Here is a 25372-nt window from a genome sequence, read left to right as displayed (position 1 = left end):
AATGAAAGATACGGAGAAAAGCTCTGTTCTGAAAAACAAAACCCAGAATGAATAAGTCATGGAAATCCTTTACCTCCCTGACAGTCTAGCTCCCCAGGTGCTGAAAGCTGGCATAGAGAAGAGTGACATCTATTGTTCAGGAAGGTTTATGGGTGGGATCAGCCAGTCCCACTGAGTAGACTGTGCGTTTGGTTCACGAGCAAAAGGTGACCTGTCTTCCCAGAGGAGCAAATCAGAGCGACCTGAGAAGAGGCGAATGGACGCAAATAGCCAGTTCCTAAGAATTATCCAGGAAATGCGGGCAGAGATCAGCAAGCTGAAGAAAGAGAATCAATTCCTCCGGATGACGCTGACTTCAAGCAGTCTGAGAATCTCAGGCGGCCCATGCAGAGAATCGGGAGATCAAAGGGAAGAGGAAGTCACAGACCCCGGCGACCTCGGGAAAACATCTGAAAAATCTCCAGCAACCCTCTCCAGTGGTGTTTCCACCGATGCGGCACCAGCTGGGCGGGAACATCAAGGTACCGAATGACCATGCCTCTTCTGGGCTGTGCCCACCTTTGCAAAGGTCTCCTAAAGATCAGGTTTATTGTGCCTTTTCTATAACTGCATAAATTGGTATTTATCGTGGTGAGTTCCATTCTTTTCCTCCTGGTAGATTAGCTTTAAATCCCCAGGGGAAAAAAGGAAATCGCTAGCATCGTCAAGCAGCCTATTTTAGCAGCATCAAAACTGTTTCCAGCTATTCCTGGAAAAAAAAGAATGGCGGGTTTGTGAAAATCAACCACCTTAAAAACAATGTGCTTTTTTCCTTCTTGACCTCAAGCATTTAAATGCCACATGATAGAACACTGAATGGATGAGTGCCAAATGGCACGCTCACTTAATTAAGTTAACGATATTGCACCGGAGTTAAGTGTATGGATGTTACAGTCAGACAAATATGGCCGCCAATGGTTTCTCATTCATTAGCCACTTGACTCAGAGATCCTTACTAGAAATCTTTCACCTCTGTTTTCTACCTTTGGGAGTGTGATAACGCCTACCTCATGCGGTTGTTGTACCTGTCTCACGGCAATAATAGACCGAGTGCTTAGCATAGCGCCTGCAAACACACAACAAATGGCAGAGAGTGCTTCTTATCCGTGTTTTACAAAGAACTTTACTGCCCGTAGGAATGTATGTTGCACATAATTCAACCTACTCTACACGCTGAAGACTTCAAACTCAGGGTCAGTGTCTAATATATTCTAATACTCAAGCCTCTCACGTTTTATGGGGAAGAATTTTGACTGCAGACTACACACAAAGTCAGAAATCAGCAGAGCAAAAAATCCGTTCTACATTTAAATTGTCAGTGTTTGTCTCCATCCAACATATTCAAATAAAACTGAGGTACATGATTAAATACTCAAATTTCTTAATATCGTCTGGCAAAGGCTTCGGACAATGCCATTTGAGGTTCTGAACAGCTTGGCAAGAAAACATGTCGTTTCCACCAGCTGGTTTTCTCTGTTAGAGAGGTCTCTCTCGAGCACGGGGCCCTACATTTCAAAACTGGGAACAGATTCCAATAAGGATTTTTACCCTTTTTGTCAAGTGCGAGTCTGGATCTGAGTAGTTCTTTCTGCTGCCTATTTAATAGAGCTGAAAGAATAACTGATAAGGAGGTTAGACTTTCGCCTCGTCTAAAAAAAGAAAAAAAGAAAGAAGGATACCTCCTTATCCCCCCCCCAAGTTCCTCCACCTCTGCAATCTTGAACATTTTGTACTAAATGGCCCTGTCTTGGTAAGGGTCTTCCTTGGATACTATAGGATGTTTAGCAGCGTTCCTGGCTTCTAAATACTAGATGTCACTAGTATCTGCCTCTCACATTCATCATGACTGTCAAAAATGTCTTCAGACATTCCAAATGTTACTTGAAGGGCAAAATTTCCTCCAGTTGAAAACCACTGCCTTATTCCAAAGGTAGACGACACTCCTTCAAATCTATTTTCCATGATGCTTATCCTAACGAAAAAGTAAGTTGAGTCTTAGTATCTCTATTCTGCAAGTTTTACACCATTCAAAGAACAAAGAGCATTACCCTATAACCTCTCAGGGCCTGAATGACATCAAGCTTAGGGGAGACTAGATTATTATTAAGAGCTGACACACAGGGGCACTTGGGTGTCTCAGTCAATAAGCATCCAACTCTTGATTTCGGCTCAGGTCATGATCTCAAGGTTCAGGAGTTTGAGCCTCATGTTGGGTTCTGTGGAGCCTGCTTAGGAGCCTGCTTAGGACTCGCTCTCTCTCTCTCGCTCTCTCTCTCTCTCTCTCCCTCTCTTTCTGCCCCTCCCTCACTAAGCTCTCTCATTCTCTCTCTCTCTCAAAATAAATAAATAAACATTAAAAAAAAAAAAAACCAAAAGAACCAAACACACAGTTGATAGCATACTTCTTCTGCATATGGATGGTAACTCCCATCAAGAATGTTAGCATTAAGGGGTGCCTGGGTGGCTCAGTCAGTTAAGCGTCCAACTTCAGCTCAGGTCATGATCTCACAGTTTGTAGGTTCAAGCCCCATATCGGGCTCTGTGCTGACATCTGGAAGCCTGGAGCCTGCTTTGGATTCTGTGTCTCCCTCTCTCTCTGCCCCTCCCCTGCTCACACTCTGTCTCTCTCTCAAAAAATAAACATTAACAATTTTTTTAAAAATTTTTAGCATTAAGTTTGAGAATAACTGGTGAAAACAGTTGATGGAACTTGGGGAACTCTTGTCATTTGCATCAATAAAACACAGAAAGAAATATGATTTCAACTGGTTCTTAGAAGCCCAGTTGAAGGACTTCACATGCATTTGTCTGTGTCTCCTATGTAATGCACTATTATGGAAGTAAGTGACATTAAGTAGGAAGAACATTGGCCTGACCATGAGGACACCGAGTTGTAGTCCCAGTTTTGTAAAGGCTGATCAGCGCTGAGTAGGACACATAAAATTCCTGGCCTTAGCATCCTCGTGTAAAAATGAATGGATTAGACTCGACGCCTTTCAAGGCCTATTCTAACTATAAAATTTTGTGATCCTATAAATGTAACATGCTTTTATGATCACTTGCCTCCTCTGTAAAATGGAAACAGTGATAAAATCTATCTCATATGGCTATTGAGAGCATGAAATGAAATAGCACAAGACTCATCATGAGCTACTTGGTAACAGTGAATACTGTATATTCAATAGTAACTATTGAATATAAGAATATTCCATGATATTCTTAATATGCATAGTAAGAATATTCCATGATATTCTTAATATCATTGAATATGCCAGAAGAATATTATTTGACTTCGACAGAAGTTTTTTACTAGCAGTTTTAATAAGGCATTGCCAATATCCATTGAAATTCATACCTGAAACTGAATCATAGACATTTGCTATTAGAGAGCAACTTTCGAGATAATCCCCTTATTTGATAGGTGAGAATATAAGACCCAGAGGTTAACCTGCTCAATCCTCCTTAGAAAACAGGATAATATGAACCTATTCTTTGAGGAGCGCCTAGGCGGCTCAGTCAATTAAGCCTCCAACTCTTGGTTTTGGCTCAGGTCATGATCTCATGGTTTGTGAGTTTGAGCCCCACGTCAGGCTCTGCACTGTCGGTGCTTGGGATTCTCTCTCTCTCCCTCTCTCTCTCTCTCTCTCTGCCCCTCCCACCCCTCTCTCTCTCAAAATAAATAAACTTTAAAAAAAAATTAACTATTATTTGAGAAGGAACAATATGAAATCAGAAATGTGAGTCTCACTTTAAGAAAGGGAACTAATGATTAAAAAGGACTTGGAAGAGAATCACTTGGAACGAAAACTTCTGTCGGTTCTGGGAAATGCGTAGTGAGACAAAATGAGATTTTGTGAGTGGAGAAGTCTGCTTCCTTCAGGACACAGAGCTACGCTACAGCCCAGGGACACAGCTGCTTGGGTGTATATATATATATACATATACATATTATACTATGTAATATATATACGTATACATATATCCATACATATTTATATTATATATATAAACATATACATATATCCATATATATTTATTTATATATAAAAGTATATATATTATATAAAATTATATATATCCAATATGTATATATTTATTTCCATATATAAAATTATATATATATATATAATTATATGCTATAATGAGAATGCAGAGCACCTGCTTAGAATGAATCTTTGTTGGATAAATTCTCAAGGAAGCATCTGTACTAGTGGATAAGCATTCAGTGGATACGAAATCCAACCAGCACTTTCAGCGCTTCCCTGGCCCTCCTGCCCTGTGCAATGGCACCTTGTGACTATCAGGGGAGAAGCAGTTTGCTGCAAGGAAGATAAAGGGAACAGCTCTTTACAGAGATCCCCCGGCATTGCTGGACCTCCGACTGTCTGCAATGGGTTCCTACCCTTTGCTGGCAAATACCCTGCATTTGGCAGCGATCCCTGAAGTTGTGCTAAGAACCCCATGATGCTGTGTTGAATGGCCTTTCCCTTTTACTGATGAGAAACCAAAGGACACAGACTATTTGTGACCCAGAGAGGTGAACAAGAACCGACTTGCTAATCGGTCAAGCTACAGAGTACGTCTCAAATAAGAATAAACTTCTCCGCGTAATTTCCTCTGTGGTGACTTCCTACCATTCAGTGCAAAGAGACTGCTCTGTAACTGTTTCAAACAGAAACTTTTATGATTGTTAGTAGTCATAAACTTACTTTTAGACAATTATAGAAGTTATCGATCTCGGCCAAAGAAGTGTTTGGAGATAGTTTAGAAATAGTATTTGCATGCAGTTAATCATTTCAGATAGATTTGAACTTAGACCACCTCTCCCTACCCAAACTCTTGCCTAAAAGTTTCAAACTATAAAAAGCCAGGGACGCCTCCACTTGTTGAATGACCATAATAATTTGCTGTCTGCAGTCTGCCTATGTGGGCAATAAATTTAAGTAAGAAATAACTGTGCTTCTAGCACTCTTAAAACCCAAACACGATACAGGCCTTCCTTTTCTTCTTTTTTAAAAGTTTATGTATTTATTTTGAGATGGGGAGGGAGAGGCAGAGAGAGAGAGAGAGAGAGAGAGAGAGAGAGAATCCCAAGCAGGTTCCAGACTGTCAGCACAGTGACCATCGTGGCACTCAAACTCATGAACCCTGAGATCATGACCTGAGCCAAAATCAAGAGTCAGACACTTAACCAACAGAACCACCCAGGAGCCCCAATGTGGGCCTTTCTTAAACATCCATGCTAGTTAATGCCAGAGCTGTGACAAGAAAGAATAAAGATTTGACAGACGTTCCTTAAGTGCTCCAGAAAATGAACACCACTCCATGAGGTCCCGGTTCTTAGCCCCCAGGTAATAACTGGAGGTCTGGTCAACATTAGTGCAGAGTTACTGCAATTCAGACACATTAACCTCTCTTAAATAAAGCTCTTTTAATCAAAGTGCCTGAGTTACAAGAAAGCGAGACGACTTAATTCAGATCAAGAGAAAAGTTTATTGGAAGACACTCACGGACAGAAATGGAACTGAGGGGCACCTGGGTGGCTAAGTCAGCCAAGCATCCAACTTTGGCTCAGGTCAAGATTTTATGGGTCATGAGTTTGAGCCCCACATCAGGCTCTCTGCTGTCAATACAGAGCCCACTTTGGATCCTCTGTTCCCCTCTCTCTCTGCCCCTCACCCATTAACACTCTCTCTTAAAAATAAACAAAAATTAAAAAAAAAAAAGAAATGGAATTGAAAGTCCTCATAAACTAAGGCCATAAATTTCTCTGTCTCTCTCAGAACTCCAGTTTCCCATGCAATGCATCTTTACTTCTTTCCAATACCTGCTGGCCTTCCATCTCTCAATCAGCAGGCTTCCTCATAATGACTACCCCAACTAAACTCAAGACACATAATTACGGGCCAGTTAACAACAGCCAGTTCAGTTATGTGTGGCCATTCAGGGGATAAGAGTCTATGGGGACCAGGTCCTTCTACAATCTAGGAGAGAGGAAGCTGTCCAGAGTTGGAGTCTCCGGAATATCCATGTTCTGCCCATTTTAAAGTCTTGATTTATTATTTCTACTTGCCCAGATCTCTGTTCTAACGCTGCATCCTTTCCAACCACCCTCTTTACACAACTTCCAGACCTCCTCCCTCGTCTGTCTCTCTCCCCTTGCCTGTATCAGCCTAACCTGACTTCCCAGGATCTATCACTACCTGAATTTTATCATCTATGGTTTGTTCATCATCTGTCTGCATACAAGAAGGTAAGCTCCACGCAGGCAAGAATTTTGCGTTGGCCACTACCATATCCCCATCTCTATCTCCTGGCATGTGACTGGCACTCAATTATTTATAAGTCAGTGAGTAGATGTCGTTTCTCTGAAGGAAAAAAAAAAAAGTAATCAAAAGCAATAGTTTTGTTGAGTTAGCTTTAACAAAGTACTATTAATATAATTTGCCATTTGTGGACATCATCAAAGGTAAAATTTTGGGTCTCCCATACAGGCAACGTCATGATTGTGAGACGCTATTCCATTTCTTCACCAGTTCATTCGTTTGCTGCACGTGACCTCTGGAAAGCTGGGGAAAGACACCCAAAGAGTGGAATTCTAGACGCTCGGGGAAGAGTTAAGCCCCTGGTGTGTTCTTCAATAAAGAAGGAGGACAAGGAAGAAGAGATGTTGGCAGCTGATTCTTTGACCAACAGTAGTTCCAACGGAAGAGCATTTCCTGAACATGGTTTTGGTAATGTAACCAGGTAATAATGTACAGTCTGCCTTGAGCTAGGTTATAGGCGCACACTGCGATGGGTACCAAGATGTTCTCCTGGATAAGCAAGGTCTTATCTGGTGGAGGAAACAAAGCCAAACAGGCTCTCCGGTCAAAATAATTTCCATCGCATGCATGTCCATTTAGGGAATCAAAAGAAAGAAAAAATTTTGAGACCAAATGGCGCTATAGTAGGTACCTCTGTTAGCAGAACACTTAGCCAGTCTTTACTTACTTATCGGGCATTAATGACGGTACTCTGAGCTGGGCACTGGTGATACGAGATTCACAGGCAAAAGTGCGACGTTATGTTCGACACTCTCATTCGGCGACAAAGACACACAAGTAAACTGATTACTGTGATAAAGTGCCTCTCAAGGAAAAGACACACTCACTTTGGGAACTGGACACAGAACTCCCCTCTGAGAAAGAACGGTTCTTAGAGAGGAAGTGACTCAGTGGATTGCGGGGCATATGAAAATGGCAGTGCTCGGGGGGCCTGGGTGGCTCAGCGGGTTAAGCGTCCGACCTCGGCTCAGGTCATGATCTCACGGTTCGTGGGTTCGAGCCCCGAGTCGGGCTCTGGGCTGACAGCTCACAGCCTGGAGCCTAATTCAGATTCTGTGTCTCCCTCTCTCTCTGCCCCTCCCCCACGCACGCTCTGTCTCCCTCTGTCTCAAAAATAAATAAACATTAAAAAAAAAATAAATTAAAAAAAAAATGGCAGAACCCAAAAGGGCCAAGAGGCAAAGAGAAAAGTAACTTGTTTTGCAAAATATATGAGTTGGTGTTTCGAGAGTTAGGCACAGCCTGAGAAAAAGAGAGATTTGAGAAAACATTTGAGAGACAGGTGGGGAGTCTTTAAGAGGAAGGTCAGACAGTGGCCCCAGCAGTGGGTGGAGCCAAGGGCCCTTTCAGAACAAAATTGTCTGTCAAGTCTAACTTCCGCCTCTACAAGGCTAGAGCGTGACCTCCCCTCCCCACACTCGGCGCCCCTGCTTTCCAATTCTCACTTATCATGGGGAAGAGAAAATGGACCAAATGTGGTTGTGGAGAGAATAAGGGAGTCATGGAATTCAACAGCGGCAGGAAAACCAAGGGAGGGACAACCAGGGACAGGCCAGCGGGGATTGTCATGAACATTGGAAAGAGCGCCGGACCTCCCACAGGATGTGGGACACGGAAGCAGAGCCAGTTTTATTTGAATTTTACCAGACAGGATGAAAATTGTATTTCACTCATAGAAAGTTCTATTATAGAAACGGTGAGCGTAGCCTGAGTCGTGGAGGACAGCTGCATGGGGCCAGGCAAAGAAAAATGGAAAGATCACCCCAGGTAGAGCAGAAAAGACAAGAAGATAGAAGAAAGCACGACTGTGAGGAAAACAAAAGTAGTGAAGTGAGTGAGGGTGAAGAAGGGAGCCAGACCCAGCATACAGAGCCTTCTGCGCAATGCTTGTGAGTCCGTGCTTTGTCCTATAATTATGGGAAAGCTAGTAAAGATAACGTCCTTCTGAAAAGTTGTAAAACACAAAAATATTCAGAAGCGAGTGTTACAAATACCCCTGTTTTCATCTGCAAGAATTGTGTCATACTTTCTACAGATATTTTATATATAACAAAAAAAAAGGAAAAAAATATTACTAATAAAGGCAAAAATCCAAGGGCGTCTGGGTGGCTCAGTTAGTTAAGTGTCTGACTTCAGCTCAGGTCATGATCTCATGGTCCATGGGGTTTGGGCCCTGTGTTGGGCTCTGTGCTGGCAACTCAGAGCTTGGAGCCTGCTTCAGATTCTGTGTCTCCCTCTCTCTCTCTCTCTCTCTCTGTCTCTCCCAAAAATGAGTAAACATTAAAAAAAAAAAAAATTTAAGACAAGGTTCCTATATCTCTCTTCCCCGGTCCCCGGTCCTGCCAATGGGCAAGTGTTATCATGAGTTTCATTTCTATCCTTTTGGTCTGTTTTTTTTTTTTCATACGTTCATTACATTCTTTCATGCATTCGTTCATTCAACAAATAATCCTGGAGGTGTACTACCTGCGGGGCAGGATTCTAGGCCATGAGGATCTAGAAAAAAAAAAAATTGTCAGAAATCTCTGTCCAAGGGGAGAAGTTTCCTTTGTAACATGATAATCAATAAGCATGAAAATACATACAGTGTGTAATTTATGTTACATATTAAGTATGAGAGAGACTAGGGAACCAATTAAAAGGGGAAAAGAACAGCTAACAGAGCGAGCATTGTTGAAATTTTTATCATGGCCAGAGAACACCCTACCATTTGAGTAAAAGGGAAGGAGTTCTGACGATATCTGGGTGGGAAAAACTTTCTAAGAACAGAAGACGCAAATACAGTGGATGTCGGGAGGCGTTTGACTCGTGTCTGAGGAAGGGAAAGGAGGCTGTGATTGGAACAGAGTGAGCGAGAAAGTGGGGGAAGATGAAGGCAAAACTCTAGGGGTGGCCTTGCACTCCCTTCCAATGATTCTGGATTTATTCTGAGTGAACTGGGCACGTAACACGTTCTTTTCATTAAAAATAAAAATAAAAGATTGTGTAGGGAGTCCCGCTTTAAAAAGACTGTGGGAAAACAGTATAGAAAATTAAAAGACCAGGTTTAAGCTAAAAAAAATAATCCAGGCGAGAAGTGATCATTTCTTGGCCAAGGGTAGTAACAGCACATATGGTTTCTGGATATATTTTGAAGGTGAAGCCTGTAAGATTTATTGGCAGAGCAGATGTGGGATATGGAAACAAGAAGTGTACCTAGTTTGGGGCGCCTGGATGCCTCAGTCGGTTAAGTGTCTGACTTTGGCTCAGGTCATGATCTCTCGGTTCGTGGGTTCAAGCTCCACATCGGGCTCTGTGCTGACAGCTCAGAGCCTGGAGCCTGCTTCGGATTCTGTGTCTCCCTCTGTCTCTGCCCTACCCCACTCATGCTCTGTCTGTCTCTTTCTCTCTCTCTCTCTCTCTCAAAAATAAACATTTGGGGAAAAAAAGAAGTGACATAGTTGTAGATAGTTATATAAAAGCACTGAACGTTCATTGTAAAAATGAACGTGTCCTTTGTCTTAAAAACTTATTTATGTACAATATACATATATACATAGATACGTGTGTACATATTTATGTTTGTATATAATATATATACAGTTATATAAAGGCACTAAATGTTCATTATAAAAAGAAAATCCCAAAGTATAAAACATAAATGCAATATTCAAAGTAAAAAAGTATAAAAAGGAAAATCTTCTATAACTTCACGGTCCGAAAAACCACCATTTAGATTTTGATGGACATCTATCTTTCCAGGCTGTGTCTACATACTTTGAAACTGTGCCGTGCACATATCACAATGTTTTATTTTTTGTCCTTAAACCATTACATTCTCATAGACCTATAATGCTGAGAAATGCAGTATTACTAACCTTCTCGTTTCAATTCATATTATTTCTGTGATCATTTAGGAGCGTAGCCAACGTTGATAACGTATTACTTCTCTGAAGCAAAATGTTTTCCCAATTCCAAGTTGCGGAGGAACAGGCTATTTAGAATACAACCCATTGGTAATTTAGAATCTACTTTAATGGGGAAGACTGAGCCAACTGCCGGTTTGTGTTAAAACAAGAAAGTCAGTAAGGGCTTAAAATCAACAGCTGGGTTGGCATAAAATCCAGTCAATATGGAAAACTGTTGAGAAGAACAAAGCATGCTATTTTTTTGTTAGAGTTCTTTATTTTGTCTTTAACTTCTTCGGTGATTAGTAAAGTAACGTGTCATTACATTAGCCCTCTAATTTTTTTTTTGTAAATTCATTTACTTTCTAATAGCTCTCAAAGAATTTTACAAAGATTTATCAGGAACCAATTTGTTTGAACCAGCCTTTGAAGCAATCAGACATCGTACCTAATTTGCTTCTGAGCTTTTTCATTATTCTACCAAGGAAGCGTTTTACAGAACAATGCCAATGTCAATATTTCTAACAACTAATGCTCTCCAAACACCAGAGATAGAATGTTAATTTTTCCTTAATTTTCATAGAAATTAGAAACCTAGAAACCTAATCTTCTCCTGCATTTAAGAAAAAAATCTCAGGCAGGCAGCTGGGTGACTCAGTAGATTGAGCCTCCGACTCCTGGTTTCAGCTCAAGTCACGATTTCACTGTTGGATTAAGCCCCATGTGGGGCTCTGCACCCAGCACAGAGCCTGCTTGGGATTCTCTCTCTCTCTCCCTCTCTCTCTCTCTCTCTCTCTCTCAAAAATAAATAAAACATTAAAAATAAATTAAAAAATAAATAAAAATAAATAAAAAGATTAGGGGAATGGGTCCATATAGAGCATAGCATAAAACACAGAAATGCTAAATCACTATGTTGTACACCTGAAGCTGACCTAACACTGTACATCCACTACACTCAAAATAAAATCTTTTCATAAAAATGAATCAATTAGCGATTTAATTAGAAATGCTATGTTATTCATTTTATTGATAGGAGAAACTAGACACATTAAAATCAAAATATACAGTTGACCCTCAAACCGTGCTGGTCTGCTTACATGCGGATTTTTTTTCAAGTACAGTACATGAATCTACTTTCTCTTCCTTATGATTTTCTTTTCTTTTTAGTATTTCTTTACTTAGAGAGAGAGAAAGAGCAAGCAGGGGAGGGGCAGAGAGGAAGGGAGAGAGCGAGAATGCCAAGCAGGCCCTGCACCATCAGCACATGGAATCTGACGCGGGGCTCGAACCCACAAACCCTGAGATCGTGACCCGAGCTGAAATCAAGAGCCAGTCACCCAACCGACGGAGCTACCCAGGAGCCCCTTCCTTATGATTTTCTTAATAACATTTTCTTTTCTCTAGTTTACTTTATTGTAACAGTACAGTATAGTGCACACAACATACAAAATATGTGTTAATCGAAGCGACTATTTCTGTTATTGGTAAGGCTCCCAGTCAACAGGAGGCTAGTAGTAGTTAAGTTTTGGGCAAAGTTATATGCAGATGTCCCACTGCCCCGGTGTTGCGTGCCTAACCCCTGCATTGTTTTGAGTGTCAGCTGGACCCTTTCCTCTTCTTACAGCAAAATGGTTAAGAAGTCAGCCTCTGGAATCCGATGGCTAAAATCTCGACTCCATCATTGGCCCTGGAAGAGTTATTAGTCTGTTCTGTACCATAGTTTATTTTTTTCTTAAAAAAGGAATCATAGCAGTTACCATGTAGTTTTGTAAAGAATAAATGAAACAGTCAAGTGAGTGCTTACAAATGGCAGAGCAATTATTATTTTATTGATCCCAAAGTATGGAACCAGTGGCCTTTCTCCCAAGGGAGGGAGCAGATGTGTTCCCCTGGACGCAAGTCACTAAATGCCACTCAGTGAAATGATGGCCTTATCTAATGCAAAGAGAGAGAGACAGAGACCGACAGAGGACAAACTTGGAGAAAAGGCAATCATTTTAAACACCATTCTTTCAACTTTTTCCTGAGAGCAGGATATCCTAGTGTACGCCAAGAGTCTCTATAACACTATTGGAGGGAAAAGCAGCGGGCAAAACGGAACAAACTAATCCCTCCGATGACACAAATCATCCCTCCTCTCGCCCTTTTACTGTTCAGGCGGGGTGGATGTAACGTTAATTCACAGTCAATGACTTCAGGTTTATCTGGATTATAAAACAATCACCTCAAATTTCTGCTTCATTTCAACTGAAGAGCTTCAATGTGAGAGACCCTTCACCTAAGGCAATATGATACTCTTTAAAGATCAAGGGAAAAACCTCCCTTCGATAGTTTTAAATCTTAGTTTTATCAGCACCTTTCATTGGGCTTAATCAAAAGGCCAATATTCATGGCTTTTTGGCATTATTGTGGAACTAAGCAAAATGTATTATTATGTGTTTTAAATGAGATTTTAATGCTTCAGGCAGTATTTGGTGGTTTGGAAAAAAATAGTAAATGTTTTATATAAAGGTTCAGTAAAAAGGGTTATGTATATTCTCCTTCTGCTTCCTTTAGGGACAAGATGAAGACAGTCAGTTTCCTGTTACCTGTGGATGTGTCTTCATATTCCAAAAATTCAAGTTCTTTGAAATGCTCACAAAACCAGACCACCAACCAACTAAGTACCATCGCAGAATAGGATTGTGAGGTGGTGAAATTTAAGAAACAGCTGCTTCCCAAGAGACGGGAACACTGAGGCCTCGTTGGGTCAGTATTCTCCCCTACAAAGAGCTCTGGCAAGGTGCCCGGTAACACACACAAAATGCTTGGCATCAGGTCAATGGCCTTGTCAATGGACTTGGCCAAGAAATGGAAGCGATTACCTGATGTCGTTGTTGAATACTAATGTTGATGGCTGTACAGTGACTATTATAGTCTTTCTATGCAGCATGTGAGCAATTAAATGTAATTAAATTAAATTGCATGGGGTGTTCAGTATCTGCCTTATGCCATCAGAAAATGCTGTTTACATTGTAAGTGTCACTTTCCAGCTGAAACTATAACAAATCCAGGAAAAAAGGTTCTATGTTTGATTAATAGTATAGAAGCAATAGTGATTATCCTTACAGTTAATTGTGTGTTGATATTTTAGTGATACTAGCTCATTTGGTCTTTAAATATCCTGTGTCACAGGCATGAAAACACAAACACAGCAGACTCTCATAGCATACCTGGTGGGTTCGGAGCATGGGTCCAAGGCTGGCTAATGACAAAGTCACTAAAGCCGGTTGGAAAGAGAGAAAAAAAGGTTCAGCTGATCATGACTTAGGGGCTGGAAATCCCAGAACTCCCTCAATTCCTGAACTTCTTTTCAGGGGAACATCTCCCCCTCCTGGTTTACAACAGTCACCTTCTAACACCAATACCCTTTTTAAGCTACTATCTTATATTAAAATATTCAGAGCATTAAAATGCAGATGCCTTGGTCCCACCCCAGTACCAATACTCTTTTTAAAGAAATATCTTGTATTAAAATATGCAGAATGTTAAAATGCAGATTCCTTGGTCTCACCTGAGACCAACTGAATTTGTGGGAGAGGGAAGGGGACAGACAGGGAGAAAACCAGAAATTCCCATTTTAAACAAGCTGTGTCAGCTGATTTCGGCGAGGCTGCTATGCTTACAATTTACTATGGTAAATACTAAGAAGCAGAGCCCAGGGCTTCCAAATCTGGTGCCAAGTTGAAGTGAAAGCAAAGAAGCAAGGAGGAGGTAAGAACAGTCCAATCCATTTTAATGGTCACAGACAGGCTCCTAGAAGGGAGATGAATAAGACGACGAATACCCTAAGGTAAAAGCCACGTAATAGATCAAATGCTTCTTTTATTTACGACAAATACTTATGATATTCATTGAGGATTAACAATTGAAGATCAACAATATTCTCAACATTATACAGTAGGGCAAAGTTACAACCAGAGGGGAAAGATACAAATAAGATGTAAAAACACATCTCCTCTGGGAATAAAGACACACACCTAGTAGATAATTAAGACAGTAACCTAGGAGATTCCTGGCACTTTAAGTTTACGCACAGTTACAGTTTCTGCCTATGTACAAAATAAAGACTTTTGTGTTAACATCAGTTAAAAGGGACATTTCCCAAACAGTAAAATAATAATAATAATAATAATTAAAAATCAAAAACTTTTAAAAAGGCAATAAATCACAACAACCCAAATTACAAATGTCATAACTGGCAATGTTATGATAACAAACTGTCCCCAATGTCAAGCTCAATGACTAGTATGTGATTGGCATTTCATACATGTTCTGTGAACTGAACTAACAATTACATGACTCTAACACTGCCCCGTGAAACACATGGCACCATCAAATGTTACACTTTGATACTAAATTATTTATATGGTGATTTCTCTGACTCACTATACTGTTTGATAGCAAATCTTCTGAGAATATTTTTAAATATAATGAACTACAAAGCACATCAAATGTGCCTTAATCATGCTGTGATTGGCCAATTATATTGGTCTTCTTCTAGGCCCCAAACTTCTGTAAGGCAGGAACTCAAATGCCTACTAGGGACTTTTAGGAACAGAAATGACCAGGGGCTGGGGAGAACAGATTCACGCGTGCCTCATCCAAAGGGAGTTGCGGTCCACATTTGGGTTCAAGATGGCGACGCAGGAAGACTCTGAACCCCCCTCCTCCGTGGGACTCACCACATTATACTAATTAACAGAACAATTCCTCCTGAGGAACTGAGCACTGAGGATGCAGCTACTGAACAGCCAAAGACAGAGAGAACAGAGAGAGATAAAGACACCGTAACAAAGGAAACCCCCAACCCAACACTGTGAAGAGCCCTGGAGAGGGATAGTACCGAGGGCCTGGGAGCAGATCCCCTCTGTCCTCGGGTACAGGAAAACACAACAAAACAAAATGTGGTTTAAAAGAACAGCTAGCAAGCAAAGGAAACAACACTAGAACTCTGCCCAGCAGCGGAGGGGCTGCGGGAAAGCTCTCCGGGTCAGAGGGACTGAAGAACGACACGGTTTACATCCTTGCCCCCCCTTAAAATCCTAGACTGAAGCAGGGTCTGCACATGTTAACAGGCGAGTCTCAGTGAGCTCATGACCTCCGAGAGCCGGGGGCCCTCAAACCCACAACGGCTCAGTGTGGTGTCGGAGTACAGAAAACTAGCTATGGTTTGGTGGTGATATTTTATTTGTACTGTTTTATCCTGTGTTATTGACTTTTTAAAATTTCTGTTGTTTTGGTCTGATTTCTTTTTCTTTTCGTTTTGTTCTTTTCTTTCTGGTTCTCTTTTTTCTTTTCTCCTTTGTTTCTTCTCCTTTTTCCTGTCCTTTTTTTCTCTTTGCTTTGATTATTTTCCTTTCTTTTTTCACTTCTTTTTTCTTTTGTCATTTTTTTCATCACTCTCTCTGTAAAATGCCATCATTTAAAAGAGTAGCTAGCATATACAGCCACAGGTCCAGCCATCCAGCAGAAGCCACCCAGAACACACAAGCGTGCATGGGGTCAACATACGCAAGACCTCTCCTTCAACTTCAGGGTGAAGTAGCCATTTCACCCAACCCATAGCAACAAACACAGAAAGTCAAGCAAAATGGGGAGACAGAGGAATGTGTTCCAAAAGAAAGAACGAAAAAAATACCTCAGTAAAAGAAATTAAATAAAGCAGAGATAAGTAATATGGCTGATAAAGAATTTAATGTAATGATCACCATGATACTCACTAGGCTGGAGAAAAGAATGTTTTTTTAATGAGGATAGATTAAGAGATATCTTTTTTTAATCTTTTTTATTTTAATGATTATTTTTGAGAGAGAGAGAAAGTGAGTGGGAGAGGGGCAGAGAGAGAGACACACACACGCAGGAGATCTCTTGAACAGCATCAAGTGAATAAACATTTGCATCACAGAGTTCCCAGAAGAACAAAAGAGAGAGAAAAGTGTAAAAAAAAACTTGTTTGAAGAAACAATAACTGCCAACTTCCCTAACCTAAGGAGGAAAATAGACATCCAAGTCCAAGAAGCACAGAATTCCAAACAAGATTAACCCAAACAAGACCTCACCACTGCACATAATAACTAAAATGTCAGAGGTTAAAGATAAAGAAAGAATCCTAAAAGCAGCAAGAGAGAAAAAAGTGACCTACAAGGGAAAACCTATAATGCTCTCGGCTGATTTTTCACTAGAAACTTTGCAAACCAGAAGGGAGTGGCATGGCATAGCCAAAGTGCTAAGAGAAAAAAAACCTACAATCAAGAATACTCTAGGGGCGCCTGGGTGGCGCAGTCGGTTAAGCGTCCGACTTCAGCCAGGTCACGATCTCATGGTCCGTGAGTTCGAGCCCCGCGTCGGGCTCTGAGCTGATGGCTTGGAGCCTGGAGCCTGTTTCCGATTCTGTGTCTCCCTCTGTCTCTGCCCCTCCCCTGTTCATGCTCTGTCTCTCTCTGTCCCCAAAAAATAAACGTTGAAAAAAAAAAATTTTTTTTAATAAAAAAAATAAAATAAAATAAAATTAAAAAAAGAATACTCTATTTAGGGGCTCCTGGGTGGCTCAGTCGGTTAGGAGTCCGACTTCGGCCCAGGTCATGATCCCACAGTTTGTGAGTTCGAGCCCCGCATCGGGCCCTGTGCTGACAGCTTGGAGCCTGGAGCCTGTTCCGGATTCTGTGTCTCATCCTCTCTCTGTCCCTTCCCCACTTGTGCTCTGTCTCTCTCTGTTTCTCAAAAATAAATAAAAAATGTAAAAAAAAAAAAAATTTTTTTTTAAAGGAATACTCTATCTAGCAAGGTTATCATTCAGATTTGAAGGAAAGATAGAGTTTTCTAGACAAACAAAAGATAAGGAGTTTATCACCACTAAACCAGCCTTACAAGAAATGTGAAAGAGACTATTCTGAGGAAGAGAAATGGCCATAATTAGACATAAGAAAAATATGAATAAAAAGACACAAAAAATAGCAACACATACATAAAATGTGGAGAAGGAGTAAGAAGGGAACAGAAGGGGGGAAAGAAAAGAAAAAATCTTTTTCTTTTTCTGTTTTTCCTTTTTTTTTTTTCAGAATGTGTTCAAACTTAAATGACCATCAAATTAATATGGACTGTTATTTACTTAGAATATTATATATGAGCCTCATGATAACCACAAACCCAAAACTTACGATACATACACAAAGAATAAAGAGAAAAAAAGCCAAACAAAACACTAAAGTCATTCATTGGTCACAAATAAAGAGAACAAGAGGAGAAGAAGAATAAAAACAAAGAAGAACTATAAAAAAAAAAACAAGAAAACAAATTTTTTAAATGGCAATAAATACAGGGCGCCTGGTGGCTCAGTCAGTTAAGCATTCGACTCTTGATTTTGGTTCAGGTCATGATCTCAGGGTCATGAGTTCAAGCCCCACATTGGGCGCCCTGCTGAGTAGTGAACCTGATTAATATTCTCTCTCTCCCATGGCCATAAATACATACTATCAATAATTATTTTAAATGTAAATGGCCTATATGCTCTAAACAAAAGATATAGAGTAGCAGAATGGATTAAACAACAAGACCCATCAGGATGCCTGGGTGGCTCAGTCGGTTGAGCATCTGACTCTTGATTTCAGCTCAGGTCATGATCTCATGGTCATGGCATTGAGCCCCACGTTGGGCTCCATGCTTAGCGTAGAGCCTGCTTAGGATTCTCTCTTTCCCTCTCGCTGCCCCTTCCGGGCTCTCTCTTTCAAAACAAAACAAAACTAAACAAAAAAACAAGACCCTATAAGAAACTCCCGTCAGGCCCAAAGATGCATCCATACTGAAAGTGAAGGGATGGAAAAACATCCACCATGCAAATGGAAGCCAAAAAAGCAAAAGCAAAAGCAAAAAACCCAGGGTAACGATACTTATATCAGGAAAAATAGACTTTAAAACAAAGACTGTAACAAGAGACAAAGAAAGGCATTACCTAATGATAAAGGGATCAATCCAATAAGAAGATATCACAATTGTAAATAGCTACGAACCCAAGACTGAAGCACCTAAACACATAAAGCAAATATTGATGAACACAAAGAGAAAAGTTGATGGTAATGCAGTAATACTAGGGGACTTTAACACTCCACTTACATTAATGAACAGATCATCCAGGCAAAAAATCTATAAAGAAACACTTATACATTGGACCAGATGGGCATAATAGATACATACAGAACATTCCATCCTAAAACAACACAAACCACATTCTTTTCAAGTGTGTATGGAACATTCTCTAGAATAGATCACATATTAGATCATAACACAAGCCTCAATAAATTTAAGAAGATTGAAACATACCACACATCTTTTCTGACCACGAGAGTATGAAACTAGAAATAAATAACAAAAAAAAAAACACTGGAAAAAAATATGGAGACTAAACATGATACTAGACAGCCAATGGATCAATGAAAAAATCAAAGACGAAATTAAAAACTACATGGAGAAAAATGAAAATGAAAACACATGGTTCAAAATCTCTGGGACACAGGGGCGCCTGGGTGGCTCAGTCGGCTAAGTGTCCGACTTCAGCTCAGGTCACGATCTTGCAGTTCGTGGGTTCAAGCCCCGTGTCAGGCTCTGTACTGACAGCTCAGAGCCTGGAGCCTGTTTCAGATTCTATGTCTCCCTCTCTCTCTGACCCACCCCGTTCATGCTCTATCTCTCTCTGTCTCAAAAATAAATAGACGTTAAAAAAATTAAAAAAAAAAAATCTCTGGGACACAGTGAAAACAGTTATAAGAGTTAAGTATATAGCAATACAGGCCTAAATCAAGAAGAAAAAATCAAATGAACAATCTAACCTTATTCTAGAACTAACCTTTTTCTAGGAACTAGAAAAAGAACAAACAAAACCCAAGGTGCGTAGAAGAAAGAAAATAAAGATTAGAGCAGAAGTAAATGACGTAGAGACTGAAAAAGCAATAGAAAAAAATTAGTGAAACCAAGAGCTGGATCTTTGAAAAGTTAAACAAAATCGCACACCCTTAGCCAGACCCATTAAGTAAAAAGAGAAAGGACCCTAATAAATAAAATCAGAAGTGAGAGAGAAGTAACCACTAATGCCCCAGAAATACAAAGGACTCTAAGAGAACACTACGAAAAAGTATATGCCAACAATGTAGAAGAAATGGATAAATTTCTAGAAACATGTAATCTTCCAAAACAGAACCAAGAAGAAATAGAAAATCTGAAAAGATCAATTGCAAGTAACTAAATTGAATTGGTAATCAAAAACTACCAAAAGATAAAAAGTCCAGAACTAGATGGATTTACAAGGAATTCTATCGGACATTTAAAGAATGCAAATATTCTCAATGTTCTCAAATGTTCTCAAAATATTCCAAAACAAAACAAAACAAAACAAAACAGAAGAGAAAGGGAAGCTTACAAATACATTCTACAAGTCCAGATTTACCCTGATACCAACACCAGACAAAGGTACCACAAAAAAAGAAAACTACAGGTCAATATTCCTGATGAAGACAGAGGCAAAAATCCTCAACAAAATATTAGCAAACCTCATACAACAACACAGTAGAAAGATCACTCACCAAGATCAAGTGGGATTTATTCCTGGGATTCAAGGATGGCTCAATATTCACAAATCAATCAATGTCATACACCACATCAAAAAAAACAAAGGATACGGGTGCCTGAGTGGCTCAGTCAGTTACGCGTCTGACTTGGGCTCAGGTCATGATCTCGCGATCTGTGAGTTCAAGCCCCACGTGGGGCTCTGTGCTAACAGCTCACAGCCTGGAGCCTGCTTCGGATTCTGTGTCTCCCTCTCTCTCTGCCCCTGCCCAGCTCACGCTCTGTCTCTCTCTCAAAAATAAATAAATATTTTTTTTAAAAAAAGGATAAAAATCATGTGATTAGGGCGTCTGGGAGGCCCAGTCAGTTAAGCGTCCGACTTCGGCTCAGGTCATGATCTTGCAGTTTGTGGGTTCAAGCCCCACATCAGGCTCTGTGCTGACAGCTCAGAGCCTGGAGCCTGCTTCACATTCTGTGTCTCCCTCTCTCTCTGCCCCTCCCCCACTCACACTCTCTCTCTTTCTCAGAAATGAAACATTTAAAAAATTTTCTTTAATCATATGATATAGGCCTCCACTTATGGAATATGTAAGTCACAGGAATAAAAGGCGGAGCATAATGAATACAGTCAATGACACTGGGATAGCAACATACGGAGATGGATGGTAACTACACTTGTGGGGAACGCAGCATAATGTATAAATTTGTCAAATCACTAAGTTATATTCCTGAAACTAATGTAACATTGTGTATTAACGATACTCAAATTTTCAAAACATGCTTACCAAAAAAAAAAAAAAAAAAAAGAGCCACAGGGAGCTTCAGCCACTCTCCCGCTTCATAAATACTGGCAATGTGTTCCGTTTTTAAAACATTATGAAAACCAAACACAGTATGTCTAGGGACCATCTAGGATACCAGATTTCAACTTCTGTCTTAAAAATCAATTTCTTAAACGTAGGGATCCAAAACAAGCGGGGTTGGGGGGGGAGAAAGAGAGAAGGGGTGGGGGGAAGAGAGAGAGAGAGAGACAAACCAAGAAACAGACTCATAGCTATAACAAACAAACTGATGGTGAGCAGAGTGGAGGTGGGGGAGGCAGGGGGTGAAACCGGTGATGGGAATTAAGGAGGGCCCTTGTGATGAGCACTGGGTAATGTATGAAGTGCTGAATCACGATATTGTACACCTGAAATTAACAGAATACTATACTGAAGTTAAAATTAAAACTTTATAAACAAAAAAAAATCAAGAAAGTGGATCTAGAAAGCTACAATGCGGCAAATAGAAAGGGAAAAGAAGTTTAAGTTTGGGAAAAGGAGATAAGAGGGAAGGAGTAAAGTCTACTCAGCTAAAAAGGCGGAAGTTCTGTATCATCACAAAAACGTAGCCTCACCTGCATGTCTGAGTCGGTTGAGCACCTAGTTCTTGATTTGGGCTCAGATCATAATCTCATGGTTCATGAGATCAAGCCCCACACTGAGCCCTGTGTCAGATTCCGTGCTCACGGTGCAGAGCCTGCTTGGGATTCTCTCTCCCTCTCTCTCTGCCCCTCCCCTGCTCACGCACTCTCTCTCTCTCATTCTCTGTCAAAATAAATACACATTTTTAACAAATAAAAAATAAACAAAAACAAAGACAAAAATGTTGCCTACTCCAGAGTCAGTACATACTCGTTCACAGAACCAAAACATAACGCATGAGCTGCGTTTTAAAACTTTTTTCATTATATATTTTTGTTTATTTCACATCTTCCACTTACCTAGAACTTTTGAGGGGGGCGGGTGGGGGAATAATAATACAAGCAGAAGCAAACAATCTGGTTGACTTTTCTTCCTTTTGGGGAGGAAAGAAGTTTCTAAAGTCACAGGATCCCAGAATTTTCCAACACAACTGTGGCTCGGGACCGTAACTTCCAAGAGTTAAGTATAGCTCAGGGAAGCTACTCCACCGGTCTGAAGCAACAGTTTGCAGCAAAGCCCGAACCCGTATCTGCTGGCTCCTCCTGTAAGAGTTCTGTACCGCCCCACTGCATTTGTTGAGTCATTCTCGGCAAGCAAAGACGATCTCAATGAGCTCAATGTCCAGGGTAGCCAAAGATCAAATGAGATTGTGTCCATAGATATGTTGCATAAAGCACTAAACAAATACAGGACAGTATTACTTTGTTCCATCCCAAACACAGACTCCCAACACATGTCTAATTTTATTTTTCAACGTTTTTTTTTTTTTATTTTTATTTTTGGGACAGAGAGAGACAGAGCATGAACGGGGGAGGGGCAGAGAGAGAGGGAGACACAGAATCGGAAACAGGCTCCAGGCTCTGAGTCATCAGCCCAGAGCCTGACGCGGGGCTCGAACTCACGGACCGCGAGATCGTGACCTGGCTGAAGTCGGATGCTTAACCGACTGCGCCACCCAGGCGCCCCTTCACATGTCTAATTTTAAATCAAGGCGTGTTATATTGGTAAAAATTTACCCGTGCACTTTCTAGCTGTTGTGTCTTCTAGCTTTTGATTTTCTCTTAGTCAAGTTGATGAGTCACGGGTTAACAGGCGGACAGCAAGACGCTTCCGTAGCATTCGGAGGCCGGCACTTTAACCTGTAAGGAAGAGGAAAACCAAGAGAAAGAAGAAGAAGGAAGCAAAAACTGTCCCATGATGAATTGTTAATGGTCACCTACACTGCCAATAATGGCATGAATTAATGATTGTGAGTGAGGAAAGCCAAAGGTGAACAACTACATCAATCTATTATCAAGGTACACCTGCATCTGCCAGAAGTATTGGCTTTCATAAATACGGTCTCCTGCAAACCTCTTCCAACAAGCAAGCATGTCGAGGGGCACCTGGGTGGCTCAGCCAGTTAAGTGTCTGGCTTCAGGTCAGGTCATGATCACGCGGTGCGTGGGTTCGAGCCCCACGTCGGGCTCTGTGCTGACAGCTCAGATCCCAGAGCCTGCCTCGGATTCTGTCTCTCTCGCTCTCTGCCCCTCCCCCACTTACACTCTGTCACGCGCTCTCTCGCTCTCTCGCTCTCTCTCTCTCAAAAATAAATAATCATTAAAAAAAAAAAACTTTTAAAGAAACAAATAAGCATGTTGAAACAGAGGAAGCCCTAAACAATGTTTTCAGAATCCAATGGAAAGTCCCGGCAATTTTTCGAGCACCCGGTTCTGTCTACTCCCAATTTCCTGAGCTACCTCTCCTTCCCAAGCTGGGAATCTAGAATACCCTTAGTCAGAAATATAGCTGTGTTCAGGGACAGTGTGAAGCATGGAGTTCATTTTATTCCTTGATCCAAATTCTAGTTTATCCTGTAGAAGACAGATCTTAGAAATCTCTAAGAATCCTGGCAGGTACAACCAATGAGCTTGACGTTTTTGCCACAAAAACAAACAGCAAAACACAATAGTACCTGCTGATGGTGGAAAACACCATCCATACAACTTAAACAGTCTGGGAGAGACGTTTGTGGCTACAGTAATCAGCAAATAACATTCAGTGATAGTCGTTCCTTAAGAGACTGAGTTCTGCCGCCTGCCACAACACTTAATTTTTAAATGTTGATGCAGGGAAATATTCCTTCATTCCAGCTGTGTTTGAGATAGCATGTGCATAGTTGGAGAAAACTCATTCTCACACAGGAATGAATAAAAGACCTACTGTAGCTTTCGTTCTTTGATTTCTGCCTTTGATTTCTGCCTGTAGTGCCAAGAGGCAGTCAAAATATTTCATGACTACTATAATCTGCTCACAATTAGTTTTCTAAAAGCTGAGCAGAGAAAGACTGAATTTATCCAGTCTCGTACATACATACGTAACAGTCTGACATTATTAAAACTACACTGAAAGGTGAACTTGACACGCAATTCACCCTGAACTGAGACACAGATTAAACGTGTTCCCGGCCAGGTTTTACTAAAAGATAATTCTCTGTAGCACTCAGGTTTCATTCTAGAAAAAGCTTCTCATTTTTCTCTTTCCTTTCACTAGGATTTCTCCTCCTGTAGTCACTTCAAAATTCTTACACTTGAGATATCTAAATCTGAGGACCAACTAGAAGCCTATTGTTAACACTGATAAAAAAAAAAATCATCCTACTCTCTGCTCAATACCAATTTATGAAGACCACCTATATATACCCTCTTTGTTAAAAGCATCCCAAGAAACACAACATCCCTCTTCTTTAGGGAACACAATTATCAGTCATAGTTTCATTCATTCATGAAAACTGTCCCCAATTCCATCCAACATTGATTCCTAAGCCCATACCCTTCTCCTTTCCTTTCCCCCTTAGCTTTGAGAATTTTTAACTCACAATGGGATACTTCGGACCAGGAACTCACTTCTGATGGAAAGACAAGGGTGCAAGCAAGATTTTCCAAGTAGGAGAAAATTTCACTCTCTAAAACACCCAGAAGATTCTTGAAATACCATGTTGTCCAACAAAGCCCATTCTTTGAAACAAGAAAAACATTCAGCATTGAAGAACCGGAGAGCGGACAAATAGCTCAGAAGTAAATACAGTGAAACCTTAGATTGCGAGTCACTTGCTCTGCGAGTGTCCCAGAGGATGAGCAAACATTTCTTTTTTTTTTTTTAATTTTTACTTACTTTATTTTTTTTTTTTAATTTACATCCAAGTTAGTTAGCATCTAGTGCAACAATGGTTCCAGGGGCAGATTCCTTAATGTCCCTTCCCCATTTAGCCCATCCCCCCTCCCGCAACCCCTCTAGCAACCCTGTTTGTTCTCCATATGTAAGAGTCTCTTGCTGTTTTTATATTATTTTGACAAGCAAACCCTTCTAATAAATTTTAATTTGATAAGCGAGCGATGGCTTGCAGTACAAGTAGTAGGTGACGCGAAATGTCACATGATCACAAGTGAGCCGATGGTTCTTGAAATTCGCTTTGATACACGAGTGCTTGGGATTACAAGCATGTTCCTGGAACAAATTATGCTCGCAAACCAAGGTTTTACTATAAATAACTCTTTGGCCCACTTGGGACACTATGCAGCGCCCTCGAAAAAGTAATTTGCCAATGGAATACTACGTGGCAATGAGAAAGAATGAAATATGGCCCTTTGTAGCAACGTGGATGGAACTGGAGAGTGTGATGCGAAGTGAAATAAGCCATACAGAGAAAGACAGATACCATATGGTTTCACTCTTATGTGGATCCTAAGAAACTTAACAGAAACCCAGGGGGGAGGGGAAGGGAAAAAAAAAAAAAAAAGAGGTTAGAGTGGGAGAGAGCCAAAGCATAAGAGACTTAAAAACTGAGAACAAACTGAGGGTTGATGGGGGGCAGGAGGGAGGGGAGGGTGGGTGATGGGTATTGAGGAGGGCACCTTTTGGGATGAGCACTGGGTGTTGTATGGAAACCAATCTGACAATAAATTTCATATATTAAAAAAAAGAAGAAAGAAAAGAAAAAGTAATTTGCTAAATGGCCCATGGTCACATGTAACAGTTAAATGGGTGTCTGAGAAGTGAGCCAATTACACCCTTCCTA

At 40.7% G+C, this 25372-nt stretch overlaps 2 protein-coding genes across 2 annotated transcripts in view; one reads left to right on the top strand and one right to left on the bottom strand.

The window, feature by feature from the left end:
• LOC122479528 overlaps positions 1 to 25372 on the bottom strand; it is a 59286-nt gene that overhangs the window by 19531 nt on the left and 14383 nt on the right. Inside the window, exons 3-4 of the mRNA XM_043573374.1 lie at positions 21615 to 21868; positions 13468 to 13520 (exon numbers count right to left, since the gene is read on the bottom strand). Coding sequence (XP_043429309.1) covers positions 13468 to 13520; positions 21615 to 21868 — 307 coding nt within the window. The remainder of the gene's footprint in view (positions 1 to 13467; positions 13521 to 21614; positions 21869 to 25372) is intronic.
• On the top strand, positions 257 to 12935 carry LOC122481847 (putative coiled-coil domain-containing protein 195). Its single transcript, XM_043577991.1, has 3 exons — positions 257 to 521; positions 6534 to 6786; positions 12812 to 12935. Exons 1-3 carry the CDS (start codon positions 257 to 259, stop codon positions 12933 to 12935), a joined length of 642 nt encoding a protein of 213 aa, XP_043433926.1.

This window comes from Prionailurus bengalensis, chromosome C1 (assembly GCF_016509475.1).
Source record: "Prionailurus bengalensis isolate Pbe53 chromosome C1, Fcat_Pben_1.1_paternal_pri, whole genome shotgun sequence".
Lineage (NCBI taxonomy): Eukaryota > Metazoa > Chordata > Mammalia > Carnivora > Felidae > Prionailurus > Prionailurus bengalensis.
The sequence above is the reverse complement of the archived record's forward strand: the minus strand, read 5'-3'. Positions and strand labels throughout refer to the sequence as shown.

Coding starts and splice junctions, on each gene's coding strand:
- LOC122481847 (XM_043577991.1), top strand. CDS start 257: ATGGACGCAAATAGCCAGTTCCTAAGAATTATCCAGGAAATGCGGGCA. Junction 522..6,533: donor AGCTGGGCGGGAACATCAAG/GTACCGAATGAC, acceptor TCTCCCATACAG/GCAACGTCATGATTGTGAGA. Junction 6,787..12,811: donor GGTTTTGGTAATGTAACCAG/GTAATAATGTAC, acceptor TGCTTCCTTTAG/GGACAAGATGAAGACAGTCA.